The sequence below is a fragment of the Chanos chanos genome, chromosome 11 (assembly GCF_902362185.1).
Source record: "Chanos chanos chromosome 11, fChaCha1.1, whole genome shotgun sequence".
NCBI classification, from domain to species: domain Eukaryota; kingdom Metazoa; phylum Chordata; class Actinopteri; order Gonorynchiformes; family Chanidae; genus Chanos; species Chanos chanos.
The window spans coordinates 1,647,501-1,664,792 of NC_044505.1; the positions used below are offsets into that span (position 1 = coordinate 1,647,501).

At 45.8% G+C, this 17,292-nt stretch overlaps 1 protein-coding gene across 1 annotated transcript; it reads left to right on the forward strand.

The window, feature by feature from the left end:
- The first annotated feature begins 8,584 nt into the window (after positions 1–8,584).
- gucy1a1 (guanylate cyclase 1 soluble subunit alpha 1) lies at positions 8,585–16,941 on the forward strand. Its single transcript, XM_030787937.1, has 8 exons — positions 8,585–9,000; positions 9,312–9,370; positions 9,984–10,078; positions 10,215–10,921; positions 12,961–13,446; positions 15,162–15,305; positions 16,215–16,369; positions 16,632–16,941. Exons 1-8 carry the CDS (start codon positions 8,758–8,760, stop codon positions 16,828–16,830), a joined length of 2,088 nt encoding a protein of 695 aa, XP_030643797.1. The 5' UTR covers positions 8,585–8,757; the 3' UTR covers positions 16,831–16,941.
- The last annotated feature ends 351 nt before the right edge of the window (positions 16,942–17,292 follow it).

Genomic DNA, 17,292 nt, shown 5'->3' on the forward strand with positions numbered 1-17,292 from the left:
CTTCTTTTCCCTCTGTTCTTTTCTTTTTGTACTCCACATTTTCACATGAACTCACTTCACAATTTCTGAATGCGTTCTGTGTGTGTGTGTGTGTGAGTGTTGTCTCTGTGAGTGTTGAGTGTTCTCTGTGATGTGTCTCTGTGAGTGTTGAGTGTTCTCTGTGCTGTGTCTCTGTGAGTGTTGAGTGTTCCATGTGCTGTGTCTCTGTGAGTGTTGACTGTTCCATGTGCTGCGTCTCTGTGAGTGTTGAGTGTTCCATGTGCTGAGTCTCTGTGAGTGTTGACTGTTCCATGTGCTGCGTCTCTGTGAGTGTTGAGTGTTCCATGTGCTGTGTCTCTGTGAGTGTTGAGTGTTCTCTGTGCTGAGTCTCTGTGAGTGTTGAGTGTTTCATGTGCTGTGTCTCTGTGAGTGTTGACTGTTCCATGTGCTGTGTCTCTGTGAGTGTTGAGTGTTCTCTGTGCTGAGTCTCTGTGAGTGTTGAGTGTTCCATGTGCTGTGTCTCTGTGAGTGTTGACTGTTCCATGTGCTGTGTCTCTGTGAGTGTTGAGTGTTCCATGTGCTGTGTCTCTGTGAGTGTTGAGTGTCCCATGTGCTGTGTCTCTGTGAGTGTTGAGTGTTCCATGTGCTGTGTCTCTGTGAGTGTTGAGTGTCCCATGTGCTGAGTCTCTGTGAGTGTTGAGTGTTCTCTGTGCTGTGTCTCTGTGAGTGTTGAGTGTTCCATGTGCTGTGTGTCTTTCTCCTGTGTGTCTCTCAGCTGTGCCTGTGTGTACTGAGTCTTCTCTGTGCTCGGTCTATGTTGTGTGTCTGTGCTGTGTCTGTGTGTGTTGAGTCTTCTCTGTGCTCGGTCTATGTCGTGTCTGTGTGTGTTGAGTGTTCTCTGTGTCGTGCTGAGTGTCTCTGAGATGCCTGGCTAGAGAAGATTAGGCTGGGTTGTGCTGACTGTGTCTCTGCTCTCTGCAGACATCATGTTGCTATGGTAGTCAGTTATAACTCATTCTGATCACATACACAAAGGGAGGCATCACACAAGACTGGCCTCTGTCAGTGCTTATAACCACACACACACATCTCCACACCACCTCCTATCTCTCTCTCTCTCTAACACACACACACACACATACACCTCTCTCTCTCTCTCTCTAACACACACACACACACACACACACACACATCTCCACACAACTTCCTCTTTCTCTCTCTCTCTCTCTCTCTCTCTCTAACACACCCACACACACACACATCTCTCACTCTCTCTAACACACACACACACACACACACATCTTCACCGCCCCCCCCCCACTAATATTCACACCCCCTAAACACACAGACACACACACACACGGAGAGAGAGAGGGAGAGAGTGAGACAGAGAGAGAGAGGGAGAGAGTGAGACAGAGTGAGGGAGAGGGAGACAGACTTTAGATAGGAGATTATCAGATCAGACAGACATAAGGGCCGATGATTGTTGGAGGATTCAGCATTTCCTCTCTCACTGCAGAACAAATGTTTAATATCCTCAGTGAAACAGGAAGCATCACTCACAGCATCTGTGGAAATGCCACAAACCCAGTGTCTGCAGTATGCTTGTGGCACAATCACTTTAAATGTTCATTTTTATGCTAATTTCTCCACATGACTGTAATTTTCCAGCATCCATCGTGTTGTCTGAAATGACTCTGTAGATCAGAGCTTCGATTCGCTCTGTCGGTGACAGGAACGCTTCAGGATCGCCCCGTCATTCTCCTCAGGGCTGGAAACGAGGGCCCAGGATTCGCCCAGACCAGCTCTCAGCCCCGGGCCCTCCCACGGTTTCCAGTTTTATGAGCGCGGTCGGCCAAAATGCTGGATATCAGCCCTGGAACCCAGAGGAACGCAGCGGTCCCCGATGAACAGAGCTGAGATAAGAACGCGGTGAAAAGATAAAAAGAGAACCCTTGCCTGTGTAACAGTGTAATACTTACATAAGGCTGGAACTCCTCACAGCCTCTCCCAGCAGGGCCTCAGGGTTCCAATGTGACTCATCGGAGATTTTGAATTCCATTTGTTTTTCTTCTCTCTTCTTTTTGAAAACACACTTTTCTCTGATCTGAGGGCATGAGAAGGTACTGTGTGTGTATGTGCGGGGGGAGGGGGGCAACTGGGAGATTTGGCAGTTTTTGGCAAGCTGAAGGGGACCAGGCCAATGCAGCAGCACCCCACCCTCAGTGTTGCGTTGTGCAGGGGTGGTGTGTGTGCCTGCCTGCCTGCCTGTGAAACGCCGCGCTGACGGGAGATGCTGTTCTGCAGCGGCTGAGTGCTACGCTGCTGGGTTTCTCTGCATGGGGTCACAGAGAAACACAGGAAGTCGACTCAGAGAGGCCAGCTCTTTCCACAAGGCCATCACGTGATCCTGTAACTTTTTCAACTCAAGGTTAACAAGGTTTGCCAAGGCTAACAAACACATTCCCACAGCTCCAGGTTCACAGGAAATGTAACTCTGACAATCACTCTGTTTGTTCATTCTAGCAAAGAAAGAGAGAAAGAAAGAAAGAATCAGTTGTCCTTTACATGAAAAATCTGATGGTGAAGTGTTTTGATTTGAGATGTCAAATGGTCAGCAGTGAAGCACTGTAGTTATTTGATTATGTGATGTGAGACAGAAAACAACAGCAAGCTGTTTATGCTTTTCGGCTCTAAAAGTCTAACCGCCCTGTTTGATCCATAGCTTGACAGATCTTCCTTAAAAACACAGTGTGTGCGTGCGTGTGTGAGTCACACACACACACACACACACACACACACACACACACACACATACACACAGTGTGGCAGAACAGAAACTGTGTCTCAGACGTTTGTGAGGCTTTGCTCTTTTTGAAGGACAAAGCGCAGACATCCATCCTCCATCCTCCTTTTCTTTGCCAGATCTGCTTGGAGCATGAGGATGCTGGGTCGTCGCGGGAACGCAGTCTCTCAGCATTCCAGCAGTGTGCACATCCTGGTTCCTACCCTCACCACAGCTCCTGCTCCTCACAAACTCACTTCCAAAATTTCTTTTCAATTATGAAGCAGTTCCAGACCACACCGTGCCAAGGCGCCGTGCCCCCCCCACCCTCCCCCCACCCTCACGGCTCTGAGCCATGCATGTTTACTGTGACGTTAATTACTCACGGGCTCTTTGTGAAAGCGAATGCATAGCCTCATTCACGTTGCTCTACAATGGACAGTAGAAGTGTTTGTGTGTGTGTGTGCGTGTGTGTGTCTGAAATTCCCATCGTCATGAAGGCGAGATTTAGGATAAACTGGAAAGATTTATTCCCAGCAATGACAAAAGTGAAAATGATAAAAACATTGTTTCATTTAAAGAAGGAAAAACAAACAACATCTTAGAGAACTTACTGAACTGTTTGTGTGTGTGCGTGTGTGTGTGTGTGTGTGTGTGTGTGAGAGAGAGAGAAACAGAGAGGGTGAAACATGTTAAAAGAGATGTTTGTAAGGAAAGTGTATTATAAATGTCCTGTCATAAGGTGTAACCACAGGAGTGACATCATCGCCAACGACGGACGTGACTGAAATTTTCCCTCTTGAGGTACGATATATAATAATTTATAATGTAATCTTAAAAACACAGGCTGATTCCAGTCAAAACCAGATCATTTTCAGAGCGTAATGAACATGGTTTTATATGCGCCAAAGATAAATGGGCTTTAGAAGTATTAATTATTGATGAAACAGTATTCAAAGAGCTGGCCGGCAAGACCAGAGTGTGTGGATGTGTGTGTGGAGAGAACGAGAGAGCGAGAGAGAGCGAGAGAGAGAGAGAGAGGAGGGTTAGAGAGAGAAGAGAGAGAGAGAGGGGAGAGAAAGAGAGAGAGAGGAGGGGGGGGGGGCAGAGGAGAGAGAGAAAGAGAGAGAGGGGGGGGTATAACTCCCAGTAGCACATACACTGTGGCTGTGCCAAAAGGTAGAGTGGGCATCAGAGGGCAGAGATCAGAGGAGCCTCAGGCAAATGAGGGCAGAGGCAGGCAGTGGGGAAACCAGGCTGGACAGCAGGGCGTCTGTGTGTGTGTGTGTGTGTGTGTGTGTGAGTGTGTGTCTGTGTCTGTGTGTCTGTGTCTGTGTGTGTCTGTGTGTGTGTGTGTGTGTTAGTAATGATTAGACAAAGACAGTGATAGAGGGAGTATTGGAATAGTTGTGCTCTTGTGTTCTGTTGACCAGTTGCCATAGAGGAGCAGTGGGCCCTGGCCTTTCACATGCAAACATTTCAGACGCGATGAGATTTCACCTTGACAGCTGAATTCAGACAAACGTCAGCAGTTTGAATTCAGTCCAATCAGCCATAAAATCAGCCTTCCTTGGCTCTTACCCTGCTCTGAACCCAAAGTCCATCCTGATAATGTGCACTCACAGCTAGATAGACAGATAAACAGATAAACAGATAGATAGATAGATAGATAAATAGATAGATAGATAGATAGATAGATAGATAGATAGATAGATAGATAGATAGATAGATAGATAGATAGATAGATAGATAGATAGATAGACAGATAGCACTACACTACACTTTGGACACAGGTATACTTTTTACCTTAATGCGATAAACTGAAGTGTAATTATAAACTGAAGTGTAATTATAAACTGAAGTGTAATTATAAACTGAAGTGTAATTATGCTTTTTCCTGCACCTTTGATCCAGCAGATTTGTGAGAGTCGACATTTCCAGGGAGAAATGTAATTTTGTTTTTGGTTTTTATAGAGCTCTATTGTTATTGTGAATCATATTAACATTAAAAACCATCATTCAGTGCATTGCTGAGACTCCCCGTGCTTTCCACCATCCTGGAGAACTTGTTTCATATGTGCAGCAGACACTCTGGTTTTATCTGACAGAGGAGTCTCTGCAGACGGAGCGGGCTCCAGACACCAGAGGCGCGGAGAACTCTCACCACAAACTCAACACACTCTGTTATTGGCTCCTGTCTGAGTGACAGTCCACAAAATGACTCATACAATTTACTCCTGCTGCAGGCAATTTAAATGTATTTATTCACGATGCCACCCTATATGCCGATGACACACACACACGCACAGACACATACACATACACACACACACACAGAATACACACACGCACAGACACACATACACACACAGAATACACACACGCACAGACACACATACACACACACATACACACACACACACACACACACACGCACAGACACACACACACGCACGCACGCACAGACACACACACACACACACACACACACAGATACAGACACATACAAACACACACACACACATACACACACACACACACACACACACGCACGCACAGACACACACACACGCACATACACACAGTTGTCCTCACCTTCCCCTCCCAGAGACACTCAGGTCCTCAGATCAGACATCTCCCTGGGGCATCGCCTGGAGAAGACAACACTGCTCCTCCTTCCAGGTCAGGACTGGCTGCCCACTGACCTCTGCCCCTCCCACAGTCACAGTTGAGAGCCTTGGTGTGACCCTGAACAGTCCAGTGTCACTTGGTGTGCACATCTCATTGACCGCCTGACCCTGTAAGCATGCGCCGTGTCACTTTTAGACACCTCGGCTCCTCAGCACCGAGGGCAGGACGAAACTCTGAACCCAAGCTCGTGTTGTTTCCAGACCCAGTTAATTCACATCTCTCCTTGCCAGCCCTCCTGCCTTTACAACCAAACCACTGCGGCTTGTCCGGTGCGCTAGCTTTGTGTCACTGCACTGATGGATTCAAGACCCTGGTCTTTTTCCTACACTGGCTAACTGAACAAACTTGTGATTGTAATTGTAAAATGTTAAACTATAACTGAAATGTTTTAGACATATTATGACTGTGGAGAGATTTACCAGGGTTTCACTAATCCTTTTGAACATGTGTGATCAGTGGCTTAAAATATTATGCTCTTTTGTAGCACTCCGCGGAATAATCGTGTGGATTAAAGTAAGTCCACTTATACACACTCAACACCACTACTAAAGGGTCTCCCAGCAAAGAAAGACCAGACTAGCGGCACATTGCAAAAAACAAGGCCAGACTAGCTGCACACCGCAGATCTGTATGATAATGAGTCTTATGGTTTCACCAAAATTTACAGAGAGTCTGACAGCTCAGTGTGCTGTATGACCCAGGTCCAGTTACAGAGAGAACTGGCTGTTTTACCCCAGTTCATCTCTACTTTTCCCTTCACTAAACAACATCAGACACACTCGACTGTCCTCCCACAAAATGGCCTGGTGACCTTTTCAAAATCTGAGAGCCTCATAATACTGTAGTGCTAAATGTAGTCCTTGTCTTAACCTCAGACCAAATTCAGAACTAGTCCCCAATCATCCCTACTTTTAAACTCAAACCTAATCCCAAATCCAGCCTTATTTTTCAACTCATCTGTAACCACAAACTCAGTCTCAAATTGGGCCTTAATCCTAACTTCAATTGCAAATTCAGACCTAATCCTAAACTCAACCCTAATCCTATATCAGACCTGTACTCCATAGAATAAAGAGGCCAAAGACAAGACTTGTGGTTTTTTTTGGTTACATTTGTAGCCCGTCCACCAAGAACATAACTCATCCATTTAGCCAATGCAGTCATTAGATTCACACGTGGACGAATCATTACGGTGCAGCGGTGAGAAATGTGCTGTGACGTATACTTCTGTTTTCATTAATTATCAGGGCATCAAATGGACCGTCTCAGCTTTAGCTTTCATCCATTATGTTAACATTATCAGCTCTGATAGTTTTTAAGTCTGAGGGACAGTAAGAATAAAAAATTGGCGGTTGAAAGGGGGATTTTATACCGCAGAATAAGATGTCTTAGGCGCCCCCCCCCCCCAAAATGAATAATGCCACTTTCTCATCAAATGACACCATTAGAGCTCTGTTCCCAAATAGCCAGATTTCTTACTCGTTTCCACAGCAACTGGGTCACAGACGCGTTTTACAATCGTCTGGGGAAAAGTTTTGACAAGCTCGTCAAGAGAGCGAGAGGGACTATCCGAGATCTCCTCTTAAATTCACAGACTGTAAAAATAAATAAGTCTTTTGTATGCAGTAGCTACTTACCAATTTTATGACATTTGTACTCTAATGAATGATGAATAATTTTTCTTCAGTGAACAATAGTGGTAAAATAATTAGGGATATAAAAAATGAATGTTTTGCAATGGACAGGCGTTCACACAGAGAGTTCAATGCTAATATCACGCCTTTGGGAGCAGATAACCTGCCCCGCTCAGGAGATTTGCCGGCTGAGAGAACGAGGCTGAGGACAGAAAAGACGACCGCGAGATCTCTCAGCTATCCTATCGATTTTCACACAAGACACACTTACGTGTTTTCTGTCTCCGCTTTTCTTCTGGTGAAAGTGGCAGCCACACGACATTTGATAAATCTCCTTTTCAGTGGCTGAATAGCTTGACTGACAAAGGGCGCGGGGAGCTGCTCCAAATGTCTCGAAACAGTGGCATTACCCACGTCAGTGATTCAATTTGTCGCATCGTCAGAATCAATATTGTTTCCATGTCAATTTCCAGCTCTGCATTTCCTGTTTCAAATTTGTGGAAGTGTAGACTATGATCCATAATCAGAAAACAAATGCAATTAACGTTTAAAACAGTAGCGTGTTTAAGCTTGTCAGCATCCTGCTGTCATATTCCAGTCAAGAAACGGTGACTTTCTCATCTATTATTGTTGGTTTGAGTCTTAGTGTTTACTGCACACGGGTGTTTAGAAGGAAATGTATGTATGGTCTCATTAAACAGACTGTGGATAAAAAAAATGTAAGACTTTTTTTCTGAGCGTCTCTCGACATCGGTTCTGATATTGGCGGTATCCCTGTGTCTGGCCGTGTCATTGACAAAAAAAGGGTTTAAGGGGTTTAATGCACTCTGCCCGATCCAGGGGCACTTACATAACACGCATTTGTCAGTGTGATACGAGCGCCAATTATTTCACGGGCTCCTTTCTGCACTGTGGCACGCGGTGGCAAAACATCTGGCCGACAGCTGAGATGCTGCATGTATCAACATAGTTATTAGCCAAACAAAGCGCTCTGAGACATCACAGTCACGGAAAAAAACGCATGCCCGGTAGCCTACCCCAGATGTATGCCTCTACTGATAGCAGTCTTCAGGGTGAAGGGGGAAAAAAGCCAAAGATTGTTTTGAGCATTACAATTCGGATATATATGACAGAAGGCATCATGTGTACCAGCGACACCTTTATTTTTCACAGACGAACCCTAAAAATATCTATAATGAGTAAGGAGTACAGTATATACCCGGAGCACTTCGTGCGTAACGGCAATCCGCTCACATCAACATCCAACTCCTTTACGGTCCACTGCACGCGCGGGCAACACGGCATTTCATACCAATACATTTTTAACCAGCCCTGCCTACTGGCGCTCTCATTGGCCAGTTACGAGGCTTCTAGAGCTGTGACTGGTCACAGTTAAAGGGCTTTTTGCTTGTCATTTGCCCTTATAATTTACTATGAGTATTGCATGTATTCGGTATAAGGTGTTGATAAGTTTGAAATAGCTGAGGCAGCGACAAGGCAGGTGCACAACTGCGCGTAGGATTTTGCTGTCAACTATTTTTTTCCTTCAACATTTCTAGGAATGTCGTCGTATTGGAATGGAGTTTGGAATGGTTATGATTGGGAGAAGAGTTTCACAATGTGAACGTTTGTTTCGTTTGCATTTCTGGAGAGGTTTCACAGGCGAACATGTTTTGCGCCAAACTGAAGGAGCTTAAAATTTCGGGAGAGTGCCCGTTCTCTATGGTGGTAGAGAATGAAGAAGCGGGGGATTTTGAGGAGAGCGCGAGGGACCGTAGCGACGATGTTCTGCCTATATCTAAAGAGGTGCATGGCAATATCGCGAACATTTTACCTAAACGGAAAACAAGCAAAAGCAAAGTTAATCTCCACGCGCTCGGAGAATGCATCCGAAAATTAGTGTGTCCTGAGGTAATATCTTTTTTTTTCCATCCACGGGGTTATTACAGTCGTGTAATGAACCATCAAATCAGATTTATTGCCCGTTACGCATAGCCTCGCGCGTTTGCATGAGGTCCTGTCAGGGTATTATGTACCATAGTGTTGCCTACACTGTCTGAATCTTAAATAGTTGCTAAATTCAGCTTTTGCTGGTCTGGCTCCATCCGATCAAATATGTTGTTTCTCTCTTAGTTACAACGTACATTTTACTGAATGTTACCCGTACTTTGCATTTTTAAATTTAGATTTAATGACTAACTTTTGTACACGACTCTTTGTAGTTTGAAAGACTGCGAGGTGCATTCGTCAGAGTGATGAACCAGCACTCAGACAACTCCTGGTAAGATTTTAAAGCAAATAAGCTGCATTTTAAAAACGGAAAAAAGGCACATCGTGTCATTACATTACACTGAATCAGTATCATGGTATTGATCGGCTGTTGATTGTCGGCGCGGAGGGGACTGGTAGGTGCTTAGTCACGGAGCTGGTTCTAAATCCCATGCCTGTTTCCTGATGTCTGTGTCCAATACTGTATCTTTAACAATCAGCTTTAGAGAAACGGTACTTCAGCTTGATGCTGATGATTTCCCTTGTAGAATTAATACTAAATCAAAATTCTTCACCATAGACGAGTCTGATAAATTATTAAATAGAGGCGTACGACTCTATGTGCTGCTCCTGCAATGAAATTTCCCCGTCAGGATCAATGTGTGTGTGTCTGCCTGTTTGCTTCTGTCTGTCTACCTATCTATCTACCCATCCATCTACCCATCCATCTATCTATCTATCTATCTATCTATCTATCTATCTATCTATCTGTCTATCTACCCATCTAACTATCTATCTATTGTGAAAGTTATATTTGTATTAATAAGCTTCTGCTACCAGACGTCTTTTTTCTCTCTGACGGACTGTTTACTGATGTGGTGATCAGTCATGTGCTGTGTCTTCAGCCCTGTAATGTGTAACACTGAAGTCTGTGAGGAGAGAGCGTTTGAAAAGCCAGAGCACCTCGTAGACATAATGAAGAACTATTCTCTCAAAACAGGTAAAAAAAAACCAAAACAAAACACACCACTTGTTTTTACAAAGCTGACAGAAATAGCTGTATGTCGTCTGTAACATTTATTTCAGCGTCTTTGTAAAAATGTTTGTTTGTTTGTGTCCCGTGGCATTGTCTGTAGGTATTCACATGGACGTGCTGAAGACTTCACTGGGCCTGGAGGTATTCAGGGACTGTTATGAGGAGGAGGGCCAGATTCTGGGTGTGGTTGGAGGAGCTCTGCACGATTTTCTGAACAGCTTCAACGTCCTCTTAAAACAGAGCACGCCTCCCACCCCTGAGAGCCAGAACCACCTCCGCCAAGCCTCTGTTCTCTGTTTGGACAAAGACCCTGGGCTCCTCACTGTCTACTACTTCAACCCCCACTGCACCACAGAGCTCTTCTTCCCTGGGATCATACAGGCTGCCGCCGCCTTGCTCTACCACACGCGCGTGGAGGTACGGATGGAGGTGGGGGCCGGTGACGCTGCCGTGCAGGCCAACGAACAGCCTCACCTGCTGTACTCGGTGTCTGTGAGGGACGCCAAAACCCTGACCCCCAGCCCCATGCGAACGCACTCGTCCGGACACATCCCCCTCTCTCTCCTCTACACCACCTTTCCCTTCCACATCCTGCTGGATCAGGACATGGCCGTGCTGCAGATGGGCGACGGTCTGCGGCGGCGTCTCGGTCGCCGGGACGCCCAGCGACGCCCGGCCTTCGAAGAGCACTTCTCCATCGTGTCCCCGGAGATCTGCTGCACCTTCCAGAGCATTCTCACCATGCTCAACACGCAGTTCATTCTGAGGGTCCGACACGGCACCTCCGCAGGTCACGGCTCCGCAAAGGTACACGACGTGTTTCATATCTAAATCCTCCACTAAGCTACCCTTTCGTTAAGGCTTAGGAGTGTGTCTGGATTTCTGGGCGGAATCTCGTGACTGTATCTCCAGACCAAGGTTTTGTTATGCTTCCAAGACCGTGAGGTCTGGGAGTGAATGAATTTGAGAGCGTTTCCTTAAACACTGCAAAATGTTCCGCCTCCGTCTTTGTTTGAAGGTTCTGATCCGGGCTCGGCTGAAGTGTTTTACATCACGCTCAGATGAAAGGGGACTGGGGAAATGAAAGGTTGTGGTCTAGCCTCAGCAGCCCGGTGTTTAGAGAGTCAGTAAAGCTGCGGTAGTCAGGCTCATCAGACACCAGAGCAATTAGAAGACTTGTTCCAATGGCTTTAACACTAATGATGATGATGATGATGATGATGACGATAGGAGTTTAGTGGCCAGTTGTCACGGAAACATCCAACCTTCAGGACGACACATAACGAGACTTTAACCCCTATTTATGCATAAAGTTTTAGAATTGTGCAGCAGTGCGTTACATGTAAACACAAAACAAAGCCATCAAATCTGATTATCATTTTACCCTCACAAGCACACGCACACACACACTCACACGCACGCGCGCACACACACACAGACATATACACACACAAATGTGTAACTGATTTGTCTTAGTATTTGATTCTGATTTCGTGTGTATTCACGCAAATCCTCTGGAACAGTAAATTAAGACATGCTGTTTCTCTACACTCACCGTTTCCCAAAAGTTGCAGGTATATGGAACATCATTACTTACAGCATTTTTACCATTTCTTTAATGAAAGATTCGCTTCATGAAAGTAGATCATTTGAAAGCTTATTTCTCTTGGTTTTCAGTGAAGAAAGGTTGTCGTGCTGTCAGAACCAGATCCACAGCACCACAATCTGACTGTCACGCAGCACCATTCCTTCATGTTCAGCAACCACTCAGCAAACCATCTAACAGCCCTAATGCCTTACCTGCCTGCTGGTTGGCTGGGTTCTAGGTTACTGATTAACACTGGACTTTCATGCGCCACCTGAACGCAACATCACCGAAGCTTTAGAACTAGACGTCGGGTTTTTAAACGAATAAAAAAGGACCAGAGGCATCTAGGTTTGGGTTAAACAAGACAAAGCTCTTCCAACCGATTATTCATCCTTCCCTTGGATCAGTTCACAGAGCCGAGAGGAGGAAACAGATAAGATCTTCACTGGTCGTCCTTCTCCACGGCTCAGTCATGACTCACACAAGTACCCTGGGACTGCTACACGACCACGCACTTCAAAGCAATCAGCATTACTCAAAATGTGATGTTTCACAGCCCAAACAGGCCGCCCGTTTAAATCAAACCCTGACCCACGCACAGCTGATCCTGAATAATCCTCAAAGACTCCGAAACAGGGCACGACCTTCTCCCCTCAGACGACTCCACAGCCCATATGTTAATCGCACAGTAAGAGTGACAGTCAGCTTCCTGTAGTTCAGGTCGTGCTGTTTATGAGGTCTGTGGAAAGAAACTAGATCAGCACCCTTATTCTGAGAACGTTCACGCAAACATGCCCAAAGCAGGTTGATTACATTCTCCTGAGCGCTTCATAAAGATAACCAAAACACCGCTAGTCCACTCTGATATTAACGTTTCAGAGTGGGGCTTTTCATTGTCTGCTAACACAGTAAAGCATTTGAAAAGGACCATCCGGGACACAGGTAAATGGGCTGGGCTCTGGGGGTTATTGGTGGTTAGATATACTCTGTTAGATAGCGAGCTGAGAGTTGGCTTGGTGCTGCTTTGCTGCTGAATCATATGTGTTAAGTAATGGATGCCAGTCGCTAAATATAACCCAAGACCCTGAGGTCCCAGTGTTCAGGCTTATTGTTGCTGCTTCCCAATTACTTAACATGTTTTGAGTTTATCTCCTAAAGCGAGATAACATGGTTACAGTCCCCTGACACTAACATCTTTCCATCTCTCTCTCTCTCTCTCTCTCTCTCTCTTTCTGTCTGTCTGTCTGTTTGTGCAAAGCTGATGGATCTGAAAGGTCAGATGATCTTCATGTCTGAGTGTAACGCTGTGCTGTTCCTGGGCTCTCCGTGTGTCGATAAACTGGAGGAGCTGACCGGGCGTGGCCTCTACCTGTCCGACATCCCCATCCACAACGCCCTGAGGGACGTGGTTCTGGTCGGGGAGCAGGCCAAGGCTCAGGACGGGCTGAAGAAGCGTTTGGGTAAAGCCAAGGCGGCGCTGGAGCTGGCCCACCAGGCCCTGGAGGAAGAGAAGCGTCGCACCGTGGAACTCCTCTTCACCATCTTCCCCGGGAACGTGGCCCAGAGGCTGTGGCAGGGCCTGCCCGTCCAGGCCAAGAAGTTTGACGACGTCACGGTGCTTTTCTCCGACATCGTGGGCTTCACGGCCATCTGCTCGCGCTGCACGCCCATGCAGGTGGTGACGATGCTGAACGAGCTATACACTCGTTTTGACCGGCACTGCGGAGACCTGGACGTCTATAAGGTACGTGGCCCTGACAATGGCATGGTGCAGGCATAAATCTGTCTGCTCTAATGTTTGTTTTGATTTGATTTGACATGTAAAAGGGACATGGCTACAAACAGCTGACACGTTAACGGTACATGTGGTTAAAGTCAATAATAATAATAATAATAATAATAATAATAAACTTTATTTGTATAGCACCTTTCATACAAAAAATGCAGCTCAAAGCGCTTTACAATAAAGAAATGACATGCACCTTCACATGAATGAAAATAAAAGCATGGAAAATAAGATAGAACATATAATGGAAAACTAAAACCCAGTCAAATCAAATAAAAAGGAAGTACAGTGGTACATCAGTGCAAAGCAAAGTCCAAAAAAGATTTTTTTAGGCCTTCATCAGGAAAGTCACGGCTAGTTAAAGGCTAAAGTGAAGGGATACGTTTTTAGCTTTCTTTTAAAAATATTTTATTTCAATATTTAATATTTATCTTTTAAATTTTTCAAGCCAGGTTCAGCACCAGTTTTGACTAATTTAAGACTTTCACTCAACAGCTTTCTGCTCAATTAAATGGCACATCTTTTGTTGACGTTGTCCAAGTATTAGATGGAAGAACTGTTTCCAGGGTGTGGCTGCTTTTGGTAGAGCTGCAAATGACCAATCTGTTCAACCTGCTGGCTGAGGCTGTAACTGAAAAAAAAAAAAACCTTTTCTTTTTTTTGTCCAGGTCACCAAATTCAGTTAATCACACACACAGTCACACAGATATGCATACATGTGCGTGTAGGCTACATGCCTTTTAGAGAGGATCGTTTTTCAGAGAGACAGGCAGAGCCAGGCTCAGAGGCATTTTCAGCCAAGCGTCTGTGATATGCTGCGTGGTTGGCTAATGTAATCACTGTCTTGCTCAAATTAAACAGCCCATCCTGACCGCAGATGGATCTCTTGTAAAGCAGGGAGAAGTCAAAGTTTAGTTTAGGACCTTGCTTTTGCTTACATTCTTACGGACATTTCTGTCCTAAAATAGATCTCACTCCGTCTCAGCCAAGCATCTGTGCGCTGCTCCTCTCTGCCGCTGACAGAGACCTCTGCAGCTACGGGTCAAACGCTCACTGCCTCTCATGAAATCTGATTTTCTCTGAAGCCAGTGCAAACCCCGCTCAGTCACGTCAGTTTCTAACTGTCATTTACCGCAAACAACAGGCCAAAACAAACAGCCGTTTGGAGCCTTAATTCTGGCTTGGATAACCCCCCCCCCCTGCCCACCCCCACTCCTTCAATCTCGATTCCCCTCCAGGGTCTCAACACCTGTTGAGAGCAGGGGAGGTTTTTCTCTTGTTCCTGTGCTCTGTGCTCATCCCAGCTGTGTGAATGAGGCTTAGGGAGGTGGCTAAGCTGCCATGGAGTGTCTTTGTCAGAGAGTCCACTGTAAACAGGGCTCGACATACAAGCCTGAATCAAACGACACCAGTCGAACTCCAGCTTTTAAAAAAAACAAAAGCCTGTAACTGTTACAGTATTAGGGGAACAAAATGTCTTTAATGTTTTTCATTTAAAAAAAGCAAAAGATGATGATAAAGGTGTTTGTCACTGTGGTCTTTGGTATGTGCTCGGTCAGCGAATAGGGCTGGGTGTTAACGTCTCTCCGTGTGACAGTATATATGTCATGCAGAATTGTGTGTGTGTGTGTGTGTGTGTGTGTGTGTGTGTTGGCACGTGCTCTGTGCTGCAGGTGGAGACCATCGGGGACGCGTACTGTGTGGCTGGCGGGCTGCACAGGGAGAGCGACATTCACGCTGTTCAAATCGCACTCATGGCCCTGAAAATGATGGAACTGTCTGATGAGGTCACCACTCCGATGGGGGAGGTCATCCGGGTCAGTGTTGGGCCGTGCCCTCCAGTTTCGCAGCGTTAGCCGACACACACATGACACACACACATGATAAACATGACACTCTTTCCAGACGCGGCGCTGATCGCCACACACAGCTATACATTCTAATCTTCAACAGGGAGGTCCGGACATCCCGAGAGAATAACGAGCTTTAATCTGGAATTTTCTCATGAGTGACTTAATAACAAGATGTCTTCTGTCACAGATTTTTAACAGAATGTCGAAAAAAAAGAAAGAAAAAAAAAAGCGATCGCTGTGTTCATCAGAACGATAGACACCAAAACAAGCAAAAATTCCGGGATTTGTCCTAAACATGACCTCCAGACTAAATCAGACTTTGTTTGCAGATCCGTGTTTGAAATAGACTTACGTGTTTGACGTTCGGGGCCTGCGTCACTGTGTGCGTGCGTGTGAGCAGGAGAGTCGTGGCTGAAGTGAGCCCGTGTGTAAGATGGTGAAGATGGAAGTGCTCAGAGTTTTGGCAGAGCCTGGAGGGGCATCTGAAACAGGCAGCATGTCCTCTCCCTTCCCATCGCCTGTCTGCACGCCAGCCAAACATGACTTATCATCTCGTTATTATTAATAAATAATGAATACATGACATTTTAATGAGTCATTTTTAAATATGATACATGGTAGTGATAAGCACATGGGAACAATATTTTTGAAGTGAACTTTGCATGAACTTTAAAAAAGTCATTCAAAGTTAAATTTAAATGAATTTCATGCCAAACACAGTGCAGTGTGTGCACGCATACACACGCACGCACGCATAATTCACATCCACTCTCAGATGGTCATGCCAGCTAAAATGGCCTCCATGGTCACAGATGTGTGTGAACTTGTGAGTGAACTTGTGAGTGAACTTGTGACCTCTGTTTGTGCCCTTAGATGCGTATTGGTATCCATTCAGGCTCAGTGCTCGCTGGAGTCGTCGGGGTCAAAATGCCCCGATACTGTCTCTTCGGTAACAATGTCACTTTGGCCAACAAGTTTGAGTCCTGCAGCCTTCCAAGGAAAATCAATATAAGCCCCACGACGTACAGGTGCATGCACACACACACACACACACATCAGATACACACTCCTGCACATAGACACACATACACACACACTGCCAACCACAGACTGTAATGACAATCTTGAATGTGACTCAGGAGAGGAGGAGCTGGAAAACTGTGCTTTAATAGCCATGAACACACATAAACCACACGGGTTCCACTCTGCCTGCTCTAAGTGAGTGATGAGCCTGTTGAAAGAGCTGCAGCAGCCCAAAGCTAACACGGAGGATCTGCTTCCTCTCCACAGGCTGCTGAAAGATCGGCCGGAGTTTGTCTTCATTCCGCGGACGAGAGAGGAGCTTCCTCCAAACTTCCCCACAGACATCCCTGGCGTTTGTTACTTCCTCGAGGCTCGCGATCAAAGGAAGTGCACTGCTCCCATAGACTCAGAGCTCAGGGGAGTGGCGGCACTTGGCAACTCTACCTTCATGGCGGAGCAGACATAAACACGACTCGGACAACCGCCCCCGCCCCCCCCCATGCTCAAAGTGCACACGTTAATTCTTTTCACTGTATTTTGGGCTGAGTCAGAGGTAGCAGTCCTCCAGCAATATCAGTTGCGGAAATGTCAAACATTTTCCCCTTTTTAAAAAAAAAACAAAAACAAAAAAGACAAAAGAGAGGTTTCACTGTGCGCACTTTTTTTCACTTAGTAGTTTCATGAAGTCATTTTGCACCAAGCCTGGGTCAAATATGTAAATGCAATTTTCAAACAAACAAACAAAACTTCATAGAATGTTTGAAGGACATTTCACAAAGCTTTGGTTTTTGGAGCCAAAGGAGAGGAGTGTAGTACTGGGGGGTAAGGACGAGGACACAGCGTTTGACCCAGGCCTGAATCACTGTGTTTTAATATCACAACCCCCCCCCCCGCCCCCCCCTCCCCGGGTGGCTAGAAATTCACTCTG

Coding starts and splice junctions, on each gene's coding strand:
- gucy1a1 (XM_030787937.1), top strand. CDS start 8,758: ATGTTTTGCGCCAAACTGAAGGAGCTTAAAATTTCGGGAGAGTGCCCG. Junction 9,001..9,311: donor GAAAATTAGTGTGTCCTGAG/GTAATATCTTTT, acceptor GACTCTTTGTAG/TTTGAAAGACTGCGAGGTGC. Junction 10,079..10,214: donor GAACTATTCTCTCAAAACAG/GTAAAAAAAAAC, acceptor CATTGTCTGTAG/GTATTCACATGGACGTGCTG.